Genomic DNA, 16431 nt, shown 5'->3' with positions numbered 1-16431 from the left:
TTAAACAAACTAAATTATTACTTACGTGTAACCAACATTTTCAGCAGAAAATATGTAATTGATGCTATGCTGTGCACTGATTAATGACAACAATCCGATTAAAAACAAAAACTTCAAATGATACCATCCATATAATTTTAATTCACTCAAAACACTTTCCAAATTATCTTCTTTTTCTTCCATATTTTTATTTTCATTTTCAATCACAGTTTTATTATCATTATTTGGTTTTAAATCTACATGTCTTTCTGTTAGTTCCATTTTGATTGCTATATCATTAATATTTTTATTAACACTAGTTGTTATATCCTTTCATGTCTTAATTAATTTATCACTTTTAATCAATTATTTCCTTCTAATTTCTTTATTATTTTCCCATGAAACGATTACTTTGTACGAGTACCAATGGTCAATGACTTAGCAACTGAGATGTACCACTTATAAATTAAGGAAAACTATAAGGATATCGATACTATGATTGTTAGCGATCAATGATAGTTATGTAGTGCGAAGGTTTTTATTATACGAAGGCCGAACGATACTGTACAGTGTTACAATGTAGTAGAGAGCCTTGTATACAATGTTCGCGGCTGGTGACTGTATACAAAACTACAACTTCGCTTGCGTCACATAAGAGAGAATGGTTCATAATTTTCCCCGTTTTTGGATTTTTTTTACTGGTACTCTGCACCTATTGGCCGCAGCGTGATGATATATAGCTTATAGCCTTCCTCGATAAATGGGCTATTTAACACTGAAAGAAGAAAGAAAATATTTTTTCAAATCGGACCAGTAGTTCCTGAGATTAGCGCGTTCAAAGAAACAAACAAACAAACTTACTTACTTCAGCTTTATAATATTAGTTTAGATTAAGAATAAAGGACACCAGTCTTATGCAGCGGACGGTGTCCTGTCTGATACAGCGACTTTTTTTGGAAAAATTAATTATAATATAGATAAATTGGTGTTATATTGATATTTGTTTTGCTAACGATTTATTCATCGCTGTAAAGTCGATACTTTTCAGTTCATATTAGTCTTTTTGAACACTGTAATTTTAATTAGAATTAAATTCATATTTCTACAGTTATTTCCTGTGTGATTCACCAAGATTGTGATTTTACACTTTCGAGAAGAAGAAGAAGTGCTATAAATGTTTTTGTTCAAGTGTCAAAACTTAATTGACGGATATTTCACTTTTGATTGTGTTTTAACTCTGAACAAATTACTTTTAGGACTTGCAATTATTTACACATTGTATAAGCAAAACATATTTATTTGTCCACAGAACAATTAACATTTACTAACAAAGGTCTTAAATTGGTTTCGTCTTGACTCGTATGTTTGATACCAAGAGCTTCAGCTTGTTCCACGGTGTCGGGGAGCACGTCTTCAGCCGTATCAGGCATCATCATCACTATCAGTGCGGTTGTTAGTGAGAGACCTCCCACTATGAGGGATGGGAACCCTGACCAGTATTGAATCTGAAAAGATTATAATTCTTAAATTATGGAACAGTATTGTGTGGCGAGGTATTTTGTAAATAGGGGTAACAATATATAAAGCTCATTAATTATTTGTGGATTATTAAAATAATATAATTTATTTCGGGGTACTACACATATAATAATGATAATGTCCTCCTAGCCGATATACGGCTACGGCGCCGGCGGTCAATTTCATTGAAACTGGCCATCTGTGCAGGACTTTGTTTATAGTGTCCAAGTGTGTGCACAATACACAGGTACACTCTCTATTCCATCACTCTCATAGTTTGGTGGGACGGATAACCGACACGACCAGTGAGAGGCCAGGCGCAGGACCGACGGCTTTACGTGCTCTCCGAGGCACGGAGGTCTTCGACCTCAACTTCCTAACTCCGGGCAATCTCTGAGAAATTCTTAACAGAAAATCTCAGAAAAGACTTTTTTGGCCCGACCCAGGATTCGAACCCGAGACCTCTCGCACCGCAGTCGCATATACTACCGACCGCGCCACAGAGGCAGTTAACATAGATAAATATCTTCACTTAAGAATATAATATATTAATTATGAACGAAACTGATCGTTAGGCAAAAAGATAGTTTGAACTAGCACCACGAATTCCTTCAAGTTGACTTTGTGACGCGAGTCCAATAGACGCAGTATCAGTCAATATAGTACGTAATTGAATCCACGACCTATGTGTATAGGGAACAACTTGGTGATATTTTATTTAGATTTAAAGATATTGATTACACAAATAAAAAAATCAAATGAAATATGTTTTGTTAAGTGCTCTCTTCAATTAAATTAATCGTATGCTTACCAACAAAGTAGTCTGAGGTGCTAATATAGAGCCCACTCTTCCAATAGACGAACATAACGCATGCATGGTGTTACGTGTGTATGTCGGGAACAATTCAGTTGTGTACAAGTATACCGTTCCTGATGCTATCGCTGACATGAACTTGCCAGCTAGGAATAGTGATGTTGAAATTATTGGGTGACCTGGAAAATAATAAACGTAGTTACAGTAAAATTAAAAGATCCTCAAATCTTAAAAACTTGTCTCCAATACTTTTTAACAAAGTACACAGTTTAAGTTTGCAGCTACAATCCTTGAGCCACATTCCCGTGGATAAAAATTTTATCCATGGGGGAATCAAGTCCCATCTTATATGCTGATACCTCATACGGTGTCAGAATCTCTGTAAAGGTAGTAACACAAATTATCTGAAAAATATATTTTTGATTTTCACGATGCTCAACAGAGCATATAACTATTGAAATTCTGTATGTATTCTGATATGTACTTTTACCAATAAAATCCTTACCTTTCGGTATAAAAGACTGCACGATGCAAAAAGATCCAGTCATTAAAAACGAAAATATCAATGGCTTTTTCCTTTTAAACTGGATCAGCATGAACGTCAAAAGAATACTGGCAGGCAGATCAGCAAACGACGTCAAAGCATAATTCAAGTATTTATTCCCTTCTAGACTGACAGAATTGATGAGAAGACCATATTTGTTGAAAGTAGCTGTGATCCAAGCACATGCACAAGCTAGGAATCTTAACAATAAAGTTCTGGAAGTGACTGTCATCTTCAATAGAGTAAAAAGACCAACACTAGCTGCGGTCTTTTCACATTCTATTTTATCCAGTGTCTCTTCTTCTATATGCACATTACTGATCTTTGCAGCTTTTCTAAGGATATTCTTCGCTTCCTTCTTCCTCCCTTTTATGAGTAGCCATCTAATGCTTTCGTCTAAGAAGAAAGCGTATAGAACAAAGATCAAGGCTGGTGCGTATATGACTCTTAAGAAGACCCTCCAGTAAGGAATTAACCAGGCTATAAGCGCCATCAGCATGCCTCCTACTGACATGGTAGCTATCATTAGTGGTGCGAAGAGTGCTCGGTTTTCTTTGGTCACCATTTCTACACCTGAAACGTTCAATAAAATAATGTAAATACGACATTATACTGTTTTCGATATTTATAAGAAAGAAGACATGCAGCAATGTTTGTTATATTGTAATGTACTTAGTTGTCGACTGTCGCCAAGATAACGTCGCTTAAAATAAGGTTGGAGGCACACATCAAGTACACAGCTTTTCTACGGTAAAGTATGCGTAAAGTCGGTCTTTTGTTGCAAAATCTTACCTAACATATAATTGGGTGAGTAAATATCTCCTAGCAATGCTTCAATCAGTTCGAAGGCGATATACATCCAATAAGACGAGGTGACACTTCGAGCTAGACCCATTATAGCGCTGGTCACTCCAGTGAACACTATAAGCTTCTTTCTGCCAAATCTGATATAAAAAACAAGACATTTAGAAAATATTAATTTTTATAATCAACTTGGGTTAGGCTTGCAACGAAGGCATAATTGATTTATCAGTAATGGTTAAAGAAGTAACAAAAACTTTGGTATTAGTTTGATTTTAGGAAGTTTATAATTTATTTTTGTAGATTCCATGAATCTTCAAAGTTCACATTTACATGGCTATGTTGAATATTATTGGCACATACTTATCAGAAACAGGTCCCAGTAGTAAAAGTCCAAGCATGTATCCTATACTATGCACTGTTCCTACAAGGGCACGTTTCCAGTCTTGACAGCCTAGCTGAAACTGAAGATTTAAACATAAAAAATAGTTGCATTTTTATACTATAAGTACATTCCACAGTCGACTATGGCATATAGTTTGTTGTTATATTGATATTAATGGCAATAGAAGGAGGAAATAGGAGGATAGGAGGAAGTGAGAATGATAACGAAAACGGTCACTCCTGTGATTCTTACATACAAATAATAATTATTTGCGATTTTTAACCGGTTTATAGTATACTGCTCACTCTGTTATATTTTCCAACTGTATATGTTCGTAACAATCGCTGATATGTAGTGATCAGACACGATTTAAAAGTTTTTTGGTACTTACATCAGCTACAAAACTATATGGGTTATCATACACCCACTCATTACACTTTTCTAGACTAGACAAATTGAAGTTATTTGCTGAACAATTGCCATTTTCAATCAGTTGGTACTTATGACATTTATCTTCTAAGATAGTTTGATTTAGTGTTGTTTGTGTACATTCAGGATATTTGCATCTGAAATAAATAAATTAATTTATGTAATGATGAGGCTCGCACTGCCCATGTTCTAAATTTATTACACACTGAAATCTCCTTGGGTAATCGTTCTCTCTTGGTGAAAACTGCATGAAAATACGTTCAATAGTTTTTGAGTTCGTTGCAAATATGGCCTTAAATGTCAATAACCTTGTTCATTTCCTCATAAATTATGAATACTTACTGATAATCAACAATGACCACAGCGAATACATAGTTCATGCAGTAAAACGCGTTAGTCATGCATGCGAAGATCAAGAACGGCATGAACCGTAAATAATACGGTCCAAGAGGACGAAATTTTGATAAAATGTTCTCGAGTACCACATCCTCTCTCGTTTCTTTCTTTCTTATGCACGTTTCTGTTTCTTCTGTCATTTCTGAAATGTTATTATGTAGATTTATAGAGACGCCCTGTACAAATACAACTATGCGGTCACCCATCAATGGAATGACCGCGCCAAGGTCTGCTTAACCCACAGATCGTTTACCGACCGGTGAGCGCAACTGGCTATCTAGGCTTTTTAACATACAATCATGGACATACATTCATAGGTACCTATACTTGATACTTTTGAAACAGATCCGTTTTTAAAGTGGGATAAAAATAGTTTTTGAAGAAGGAAATGGAATGAAAAGAGAAAGTGAAGTCAATGCATGGTATGAATAACAGCTTTCGGCTAGCGTGGTGGTCTATCGGCTACTTACGGAATTCTGAGGTTGAAAAAAGAGATCCGGGTGGAAAAATAATTAGTTAAATATAAAACAAAAAGGCATAATAATTAAATTACGCCATAATAGTGTTTATTGACACGAACACTATTATTTATGTTTTTAAAAAATGCACTAATTGTAAACATCAGTAATATGACTCGGACTTGTATTTTGCAACGTCTGCAGTAAGTAGGCAAAACGAGCACACACAAAATAGTTATGTGTTTAATATTATTATAATAAAAAAATATAATTATTGGACTCCACCATTAGGTACATCACATTAAGATATCTGATCCATAATATGAATTCCGAGACTTCTAAACCGTTATACAATTTTCTCTCTTACACCAAATACATATTGGACAACTCATACATACAAAACAAACCTTACCTTCTATTCAAGTTAATCGTACTTTATTTTATTTCAAGTCATCACAACTACAGCCATTAGCACTCGGAACGTTACTAATTGTGAAATAGGAGCGTCGAAATGAATAGCCTTATCATATACGTAATTAGTATCTTAAATTGAAGTGAAAAAACTTGACTCTTGATAAGAACAAAACATTATAAATTTCAATATTTAAATTAGGTACAATTCGTTTGGAAATAGCACAGAAAGCAGGAAATGTAATGCAGTACTAATAAACAATTGTAACGTAAGCTGTTTTTTTATACAAGATGATAAACATTGTAATAGAACTTTGCATGCCTACAAGTTCATTTCATTTTCATTTTTTTAAAGACAACACCCGCACTATTAATTTCTTTTGTGTCGCGGGGGCTTTTACGAACATACAAACAATGGGCACAAATTACAACCTGCCCCGAAACATTTATTTGTGGATCGCACAAATAATCGTCCCTTGTGGGAATCGAACCCACGACCCGACCAATGGTAGCTGCGTGGCGACGTAACTGTGCCACGGAGACAGTAGTTCTGTGAAGCCTGCATTTGCCCGCGTTCATTCATGAGCCTTAGGCTTGATTCGGCAATAATTATCGAACAACAAAACCGACTCTACTCCCTTCTTCGGTCTTTGCCGATCGGGTTCATCTTCACATAGTCGGTTTCGCCGCCCGGCTAGGCGGATTAATACCAAACCGAATATGTGTAGACCCTTACCCTGTAATGGGACAATACGCAAAAGGAACATAGATTTCCAAATATATGATATTCAGATATAAATGTAATTTTAAAAAATGTTAATGGGCTTAAATTAATGAATTATAGTAAGTAAACTTTGTGTGTTGTCGTCTAAGAATTATTCAGGCAAATAAGTGTTTTTGTTAAATAGTTTAGCATGACCTTCAAACAACAACAGTTAATTTAAATACTATTGTGTAGTGGCCTGTTATCTTGATTTATAAGCAGACTTAATATTCATTCATTAGTTCTATAAGTTGAGTATATAGTGATAACATTTTTGTCTTTAGAAAAGGTCTGTATAATTAAGGTTGAAGCAATATAATAAACATATTTTTAACATACAACATATTTAATTCAATTACTATATGACGGATTAAATTAATCATCCTCTTGTTACTGTTCACGGCTGCACCACTCAACGTGCAGAATGCTGTGAAAAGCACTGACAATACTGAAGACATGGGCTTTTGACCTTTTCAAAACAGTCGCTATTTCTTATATACTTTACGCAAACAGTAGGGCCCAGCGAAGAAGCTAGAGGTAATAATATTTGTCAAAAATAAAACAACCAATTTTGGGTTATCAATAAAAAACACAACCATATTTCTACAGTATTTATTATTCAAAATCGTGTAACATTATCCCTATTTTCTCTCACGCCGACATTTTCAGCCTGTGTCACAGTGTCTGGTAGCACGTCCTCAGCTGTCTCCGGCATCGTCATCACGACCAGTCCCGTGATCAACGACAGTCCCCCCACTATGACTGACGGAAGACCGTACCAGTACCGCATCTAAGGAAATATAGTATTTCTTGTAGACAATGCTGCTAAACGTTTCACAAGCGGATTTGAAACAATACGGATTATATGCGACTAGCTTTATAAATGGCGAAACGTGAGTTTATACCTGCCTACTCCGTTGGATGTAACTGGCGTGATATTATTAACAAACATAATCTATTGTACTTTTATAAAATTCATACATAAATAGTTTAAGTATATGCTGACTACTACTATTTTAATCCACATCTAAACAACTGATTTTAATCCACATGGAAAACAAATCTTTTTGGGCTTTAAAAAATAACACAATCATGTAAGTACGTGGCGAAACGTGAGTATATATCTCTGCCTAATTCGTTGGATGTAAAAGGTGACATGTTACAACTAAGTACAAAATAGCCTGTACAACCTTGATAAAGAATTTATACATCATCTAAGCATATGAAGACGTGGACGAAGACTAGTGTTTATTTTTTTACTTCCTGGTATTTTATTACATATCTAAAGGTCTGATTTTGATCTATGCAGAGAGCAATTTGTTGTTGGGTTTTTCTTATAAAAAAATCTTAGTAATCTAGTGTTACCTACTAGATTACATAACTATAATATTAGCTGCCGTATGTTATATATTTTTTCTAGTTCACCGAGAGCATTTTCGCATTCGATGTTTTATATTAAAAAACAGGAAAAATTAATCAAATTCAATCGATGGAGCAATAAGTTAGCAGCTAGTTTTTTATCACTCTGCCACATTAAATCTGAATCAGTTTAGCCATAAAAGTCTAGTGGAAAAATTACCTTAGTTATTAATTAAATAGATTTAATTATTTTAGCCCATGTGTTTGCCTAAATATTATAAAAATAAATCTAATTTTGTATCGCGGTCAAGGAGAAGGCCACTAAATAAATGCATCATCAACAATAAAGAGCTTAAACTATTTTGTTTGGGATCGTTTTATCAGTTGTGTTCTAAACATTATTTTATTGCTACTCATATAATTCAAAAAGACAACTCAATATAATTATTAGATTATACAATTATATAAATAAATAATGAGTAAGTGAGAATAAAATCCTATGAGCGTAAGCAGAAGTTATGAAACGTCATTTGCCAGATAAAAAAAGTTTGTTTCTGTCCAGTATTTGACAGTTTATGCGAATGCTGATCGTGAGGTCTCGGGTTCGATTTCCAGATTGGGCAAAGTGCTATTGGTTGTTTTTACTTTCTATTTTCAAAAGTCGACCGGAGTTGGGTAACGTGCCCTTGGTAACTGTTCCCAGGGTCTAAAATTGTCAAAGCCGAAACGTGGTTGTATTTTAAACAAACCTTCCTACACTCGCGAGTATAACAGCAGGCTATTAAGTATGCATCACGTTCAAATGCGTATTATTATGGATTTCTTAAAAGCGTGTTTATTATAATCTGGGGGCACGGAAGTGCCCCCGCAAGTCGAGCAAAAAAAAAAGCGGCACGGCCGTAACATCCTTTTCTCGAAGCAATTCGGGCTATTTTTGACACCCCTATAATTTCGTTGTGGATAAAACAAGAAGCCTGGATTTTCAGCAACTAATTAGTCATTGTATAAACACGGTATATTTAAAATTTCAGTCAATTTGAACCAGTGGTTTAAGAATGACAACTTGTTAAAATTTTGAATTTTGTCACTCACTGATTCACTGATTCACTGATTCACTGATTCACTGATTCACTGACTCACTGACTCACCGATCATCAAAAGTCTAAGGTACTTCTAGCAGACTTAGAAGCTTAAATTTTAGAATACAAATAGGGTTTAGTGCCTTAATCATGGGAAAAATGTAATATTTTCTAATTTCGGTCCAGTTTTCTTAATACACCAACTGCAACAATAACTTTGTAATCCTATATAAATGTATAAGATTACAAGGTTACATTTGCAGTTAATGAATTATTATTACTGTAGAAAATAAAATAAATAGGTGTAAATAGGTACCTACTATATGAGGCATAACGGGAGGGGGTATAGGGTGTGTAAGGATGTTTAGCCCATGAAACTGAACAACATTCCCATAGGAAAATATGTTGAATTATGAAAAAAAAAAACGTCTTTCCATACAAATTGGAGTTATGTTCGCTCTACAAAAAGAAGTGAGATGCCAACAAAAACATTCTGTAAAAACCTCAAGTCTCGTCGTAAAAAGTTGTGAGATCTATATAATACCAAGTCGATTAATCTATTTAGTCTCTACTTAAAGGACCTTCTGTCTTAAGTTATAACGTATGTTATTATCATGCCAATTAAAAAAAATACCTTTAAAACAAATAGATCGACTTGGTCATCGCAAGAAAACACAAATTCGCCATTAACATTTCAGGAGTATTAACTTCTCGTCGTGCTGATTAGTGTGATACATACTAATAATTAAATCATGCGATGGCCAGGTCGGTCTATTTGTTTTAAAGGTATTTTTTTTAATTGGCATGATAATAACATACGTTATAACTTAAGACAGAAGGTCCTTTAAGTAGAGACTAAATAGATTAATCGACTTGGTATTATATAGATCTCACAACTTTTTACGACGAGACTTGAGGTTTTTACAGAATGTTTTTGTTGGCATATCCCTTAAATGAATAGATCTCATAAAAATACACAACGATTGTTTAGCTAATCGTCCCAATCTTAGCACTAAACAGATGCATCGCATTACCGTGTATTCATGAGTGTTCTAATAGGTCTGTTAGTGTAATGAACTATGTCCATCAGTATACAGGGATCGATTGTAATCACTCGATAATTAACTCCGATGTTACATCAAACATGTCATGGGTTTGAGTTATTTAGTAGACGAGAAATTTGCCACATTAAAAATGTGTTAATCTGAATGATATTTTATGTGAATGCTGATCGTGAAGTCTCGGGTTCAATTCCCGGATTAGGGAAGAAGTGCTATTGGGGTTTTTTACTTCTTACAGGCTTTTGGTAACGTGCCAAGTTACACAATTTGATTTTATATTTATTATATATGTTGGGTATAAAATTTTACGCAAATGTTTAACTTATTATGTTATGAGAATGACTAGTTAAAAGTGGGATATAATATTATTAGAGCCAACGAAAAATATCGTCTGAAATGGGCGTTTTGTTATCGCTAGTGTAGGTATAAAATCTATATTTATAGAGCCTTTTTTATTTTAATGAGTTTTATGACCTTAATAACTTACCAACAGCGGAGTCTGCGGTGCCAACATAGTAGCAGTTCGTCCCAGCGAAGAACATAGCGAATGCATAGTATTACGAGTGTAGGTAGGAAATAATTCTGAAGTGTATAGGTAAACTATGGCGTATGAAATCGTCGCCATGAACTTGCCGATCAGGAAGAGAGACGTTGAGAGGATTATGTGACCTGGAAATAGTACAAACCATTTAAATCAGTTAGAGAAACAAAATTTACTTTTTTAATATTTTTAAAACAAATGTTTCGACTATTTCTGGTTTGGGCTGCAATTACTCCAAAAATAAAGGTTGAAAAGTTCATTAAGAATAAAAAATAATGTCAAAAGAAAAAAAATACACTACACAATGTATAGGGCCAAGACTGCGAAAGGTTTAACGATGGAAAAGTGGCTACCAAACTAATACAAATTAAAATAAAAAAGTAAATAGGCTAGGCTTTACCTTTAGGAACAAATGACTGTGCTACACAGAAGACTCCAGTAAGAAGAAACGAATACGTCAAAGGCGGTTTTCTTTTAAATCTCTTCAACAAGAACCCCAGAGCAAGACTAGCGGGTAACTCAGAGAAAGTTGCCAAACCAAAATTAATGTACTTATTCCCTTCCAATTCCACCGAGTTTATTAACAAAGTATATTTGTTGAATAACGCAGTCACCCACATGCAAACACAAGCACAAAATCTTAAAACCATTTTTCTTGAAGAAAGTGTCATTTTCAATACTTGGCCCATACTATTCCCTCCTTGATTTTCACTCTCATAATCAATTTTATCCAACTCGTCTTCAGTAATATCAACATTATTATATTTCGCCGTTTTTCTTATAACACTTTTAGCTTCGTCCTTTTTACCTGTGATTAATAACCATCGGAAGCTTTCGTCCAGTACAAAGGCGTAGAACAAAAATAATAAAGCAGGTGCATAAATAGCTCTGAGGAAATTCCTCCAGTAAGGAATGGCGAAGGCTGTAAGTGCCATCAATATTCCGGCTAAGGACGTGCTCGCTGTCATTAGCGTGATGAATGAAACTCGATTCTCTTTTGTTACCATTTCTACACCTGCAAATGTTTATTTAGTTGTCATTGTCTGTTATAGTTTACTTGTGACTTTAGGAAATGGAAAGTCGTTTGGTTAATAGTGCTAGTTTTGGGATTAACAGGATTAAGTGACTCGACATGCAAATACAACATATTTATTCAAAATCATTGGATTGTTACTTGTAGTCAGCTAGGCAATTAATATTGTCTGTATCTTGATATTAATGACATTGATTTTAACTTAAACCACTGTTTCAATTTTTAATAGGATGATCAGGACTCAAGGCCTGATCTTTCCCTAGTTTGGGAGTAGATTCTTGCCCAGAAGGGGGACAGTCATGGGTTAAAAAATTATGAATATTTATTTTTTCTCTTCAGCACTACACTGCAACAACTTCTTGAGATAGTTTGAATTCTCAAATTCTCTGCGCATGTAGTACATGCATGTCTACGATACTCAAATCTTGCATTTCAACTTATGTTTTCCAAGCACATTGATATTAGGTATCTTACCTAACATAAAAGTCGATGAATACGAGTCACCAAACAACGCTTCAATTAGCTCAAGACTAACATATAACCAGTACGACTGCGCTATACTTCGTCCTAGTCCCATAAACGCTGCTGTCAACCCTGTGATGATTACCAGCTTCTTTCTGCCGATCCTAAAATATTAAAGAAGATATTAATATTTAAACTATAGGAATGGTTAAAACATAAATGGAATTTTATACATTTAAGATACAAACATAATAGAAGTTTTCACCCTCTACCGGTTTGGGATCAGTTAATAAAGTCCACATTAATAGTGGAAGCGACCGGTTCGGAAAATCGTATTCCGCTATTTATTTCTAGTTCTAATGATTATCCTATTGTTAGTTGTCATACTTATCGGCAAGGGGTCCCATGATGAGCAATCCGATCATATATCCAAAACTGTGTACAGTACCAACAAACGCTCTTTTCCAATCTTCACATCCGAGATTGAACTGTAAGCAAAGATACATCAGGTTGAAAAAGACGGAACTAGAAAATTCTCACTGAATCAAATTGTCACATTGTGTCTAAGAAAAAAGCTACACATTTGAAAAACTTTGACCCTTACAAACGTAACTGCAGAAACCAGTCAGCGCAGTTGCTAAAATCAGACAACAGTTTATCAATCTTGAATAGAATCTAGGTCTCCTTGATCGGTGGACAAAAAAGCAGCCTGACCACAGAAACAATGGGCTACCGAGTCTTCAATATATCACAATAATAAGTAAGACTTACTTCACCGACAAATGTGTTCTCATCTTCATACATCCACTGGTCACATTTTACTAGTTTATTCATATCAATATTTGATGCTGAGCAGAAAGTTTGATTGTCGACAAACGAGAACCTGTGGCAACTGTTATCTAGTGTGATGTTTAGGGTCTGTTCTATGTCGAAGTTTTCACAATTTGGGTATTTACACCTAAAATAATATTTTAGATAAAATTATTACAAAAACACTGGTCTTAAATACATACGTAAAGGTACAATTTAGGAAGTCGTTTTGGTTTAAAACGTATCACTATAATTATTAGATTGTACAACGGAGACAGTGCCTATGAAGAAGTTAGAATTGGAAGCAAAAATACACTTAAGTCTATAAATGAATTAAATATACCTCTAAATATAATAGAACTTATCATACCTGTATCGTGAATCAGTGGCCGCAAACACATAGTTAAGGCTGTAGAAAGCATTTGTAACACCCGCGAAAACCAGCAAAGAAAACAGTTTTAAATAGAAAGGGCTCGTCAAACTAAACTTCTGCAATACTTGCTCTATGTCCAAGTCTGGTTTTACTGTCATTTTGATTTTATCGTGGTTTTATTTCACCGAAAATTTTATTTAGTTTTTTTTTTAATTTACCAATTTTTGTTTCGTGGATTTATTTTGCGTAATTTGTTTATGTTTGTTTAATTTATTTTTGTTTCCCAATTTATTTCAGGAATTTATTTTCAGTTTTTTATTATTTATTAGCATTGTTTCACCATATTCAATATGTTTTATCTCTATAACAAAATTATGACAATAAACCCATTTTTGTAGATTTATTTTACCAAAATTTTTATTTTTCCGGACACAAACTCACTTTTGTCAATTCATTATGTATTTAAAGCGTCCTTTTCCAACTATGTTGTTCTATAATGAGTGTTGTATTTTATAGTGATAAGGCTTTAATTTAGTCGTTTCGAAATAGACTGTAAATAAATGTTTATCGTGAAACAAGTGAAACGAATGCGTTAAAATATTGTAAATAATTTAAATGGGTTTAACTTTTTTTTTCATTGACACGAGTTGGAAATTAAGTCCGGTATAATAATATTATTGAGCATAATAGTACATTCCTTTGTTTGTTGGCGATTTGAAAAATTCATTAATTCGTCTTGTATTTTATGTTGTTTAGCACCAGGCAAAATAGCCAATAAATACCTTTACTGCATCAAGCCTTGATTTCAAATGACTGGCATTGTGACTAACTTAACTCTGGACTTATTTGACTCAAAAGTAGAAGGCTGATTATTGCTAAAGAATCATGGAACTTGGAGATCTTTGGGCACGATTTAAGGCAAATAACTGCAAGATATGATCATTATTTTTGATAGAAAACGAACACTGAAGAATCAAATAGCTTTAATAGAAATGTTATCTCACAATACACTGGTTTCTCATTCGTCCTTCACACTCGCTTCACACCACCTCCAAAAACTTCAAAAGTAATTCCACCTATCTATCTTCGTCCACAAATCTGAACTCAAAACTGGGAGTCAATTATAACAAGTGAACTTGGCGAGTGCAATGTAAACGGAGTCGCACTCAGCGGCAGTATTTGTGTTAGGTGTCAAGAACTATTCAACCGCTCAAACTTTTCTCATAATAAACTCAGAGTTGTATAATTTGAATTTGTAATTGCATAATAAGCTTTTATTTTGTTGGGTTAGTGTGGAGAGGTTAATGAGTTCGGGAATGTTTTGAAGTCCCGCCGAATACGCATTATTGATAGTTTTTAATGCTTATATTATTATTTATTTGTTTGGGAATGTAATATTTTCGTCTTTATCATCACTCACCATCAGGTGAAATGGGATACAAATGCCTAATTTAACACTGAATTAAAAATTAAGAAAAAATAGAAAGGAAATTGCATGTAGAGAGTGATGTTTAGAAACATGATACATCTGATGTTTATTTTGCGTTTTTCTAAACTTAAACATATTAATATTATTATTGTACCGGATAATAATGGACTGATTCGGACGAATCCGATACTATGTACGCGACATACGCATGCGAAAGTAATCCAATCTGAAACGTGTATACCATAGCGAGAGCAAATATATGTATGCTACATTTTAGAACCAATAAATCGATGTCAGTTGAAACCACTATACATATCAGGTGGTAAAAATTGTACCACCAAAATTAAACAACTAAGGATATCTATTTAAGTTACAAAAAAAAAAATAAAAACGCATTCTGAAATTGCAATCTAGAAACGCCAAAAGTAGGTCTGAAGACTTTCTAAAATCCTATTTTTAAACATAATATATTCACATTAGACAATGGTACCATACGAATGTAAAATGCATTTATTTGCACAAGTTAAAACAATATAACACGTTTTTTTCGCTTCTGTCAATATAATCTACGTAGTGTTTAATTTCAGTATTTTTGCGCCTTTTCAATTGTAGAGGCAACTTGAGACGCCATTGAGTTGCGCTGCTTTTATATTATCGCTTGTTTTTGAGGGTTCTTATTTTAAGTTTATTTCCAATGATATTACATAAATGTGTTAAATAAATGATAGATTCATGTGTATACACTTCATATGTGATTCTTCATGTGCTATACTTAAGTCTGTACTAACCCTTTGAATTAGAAGACTGCAATGGAAAACAATCACTGTGAATGTTTGGTTTAACATTCAATTAATAAAAACAAACATTTGCTTGAGCAAAAATTAGGCTCGATGATTAAGAAACGGGTCTTTCCAAATAATTTTAATGTAATTTCATAAACCTGAAATACTGTACACCTTAACAATTTCAGTTGGAGTATAAGAATTATTAACTCCAGTCCTATTTCCAAAGTTTCGTTTAATAGATAACTAGTAAATTCTCTCTCTGTATCATTGACTATCATAAGTGTCAGCATTTGACCTAAATGAATAAATGATTTGATTTTGATTTTATAATACTAGGGAAGAGTAAAAGATACCATTTTCTTATCTATTGCAACATGAAACATATCAGCCAGAATCACCATCAGATAGTCACACGTTATTCTTTAACGAAAACCGTATCCTCTCGTGTATCGTCACACCAAATAGTAACAGTGTAAGTTCCTCGTTGACTTTTACGAACCATATTCTGAGTTTTGAGATCTCATCGGTGCCTTATATTATATTATCGGTTTATAATAAAATATTATGATTACGACGCCTCGTTGTCAACGCTTCCTCTAGTTATAAGGTGAAGGAATGGTACGAACAAATATTGTTTTTATGTTTTGTTTTTGTTCTCCACTGTTTAGGGGGAAGGAAAATTTTATTTGTATTTTGTTGGAAGAATAAAAATAACATCCCTATTTGCTTTTGAAGTAATAGTATCCTGCAATCCATGCTCTTTAGTTTATTAAGTACTCAGCACTATTAGAAAACATTTTTGTCAGAAATATTAATTTACTTATAATGCTACGTCCTACATGACAAGTTATATGGATTTGAACTTGGCAAAGGAAATTTGTAAGAATCGTACCAAGTGGCGTTCCTTGGTCTCTGCCTATACCTATAGGAAAAAAGCCTCCTTTTATGTATGTTACATTCTTGGATTTAAAAAATGAACACAACAACTGCTTATTTTAAAA

At 33.9% G+C, this 16431-nt stretch overlaps 2 protein-coding genes across 2 annotated transcripts; both read right to left on the bottom strand.

Annotated features, from left to right (window-relative positions):
• Window positions 1–1274: 1274 nt before the first annotated feature.
• On the bottom strand, window positions 1275–5802 carry LOC142974185 (organic cation transporter protein-like). Its single transcript, XM_076116349.1, has 8 exons — window positions 5737–5802; window positions 4813–5008; window positions 4433–4607; window positions 4020–4120; window positions 3648–3799; window positions 2817–3428; window positions 2309–2490; window positions 1275–1484 (listed from the first exon to the last, which is right to left on the bottom strand). The coding sequence occupies exons 2-8, from the start codon at window positions 5004–5006 to the stop codon at window positions 1275–1277; spliced, it is 1626 nt and encodes a 541-aa protein (XP_075972464.1). The 5' UTR covers window positions 5007–5008; window positions 5737–5802.
• A 1314-nt stretch (window positions 5803–7116) lies between these two features.
• Window positions 7117–13755, bottom strand: LOC142974131 (organic cation transporter protein-like). Its single transcript, XM_076116286.1, has 7 exons — window positions 13214–13755; window positions 12805–12991; window positions 12421–12521; window positions 12046–12197; window positions 10939–11553; window positions 10485–10666; window positions 7117–7288 (listed from the first exon to the last, which is right to left on the bottom strand). Exons 1-7 carry the CDS (start codon window positions 13372–13374, stop codon window positions 7118–7120), a joined length of 1569 nt encoding a protein of 522 aa, XP_075972401.1. The 5' UTR covers window positions 13375–13755; the 3' UTR covers window position 7117.
• Window positions 13756–16431: the final 2676 nt, after the last annotated feature.

The sequence above is a fragment of the Anticarsia gemmatalis genome, chromosome 7 (assembly GCF_050436995.1).
Source record: "Anticarsia gemmatalis isolate Benzon Research Colony breed Stoneville strain chromosome 7, ilAntGemm2 primary, whole genome shotgun sequence".
NCBI lineage: Eukaryota > Metazoa > Arthropoda > Insecta > Lepidoptera > Erebidae > Anticarsia > Anticarsia gemmatalis.
Note: the sequence above shows the minus strand (reverse complement) of the source record. Positions and strands in the feature narration are given on the sequence as shown.

Excerpts from the sequence above, each read along its gene's own strand:
- LOC142974131 (XM_076116286.1), bottom strand. The coding sequence starts at position 13,374 with ATGACAGTAAAACCAGACTTGGACATAGAGCAAGTATTGCAGAAGTTT. Across the intron at positions 12,992-13,213 it reads GCCACTGATTCACGATACAG|GTGTAAATACCCAAATTGTG; the intron begins GTATGATAAGTT and ends ATATTATTTTAG. Across the intron at positions 11,554-12,045 it reads TTCATCGACTTTTATGTTAG|GTGTAGAAATGGTAACAAAA; the intron begins GTAAGATACCTA and ends AAACATTTGCAG.
- LOC142974185 (XM_076116349.1), bottom strand. The coding sequence starts at position 5,006 with ATGACAGAAGAAACAGAAACGTGCATAAGAAAGAAAGAAACGAGAGAG. Across the intron at positions 4,608-4,812 it reads GTGGTCATTGTTGATTATCA|ATGCAAATATCCTGAATGTA; the intron begins GTAAGTATTCAT and ends TATTTATTTCAG. Across the intron at positions 2,491-2,816 it reads GCAGTCTTTTATACCGAAAG|GTCACCCAATAATTTCAACA; the intron begins GTAAGGATTTTA and ends ATTATTTTCCAG.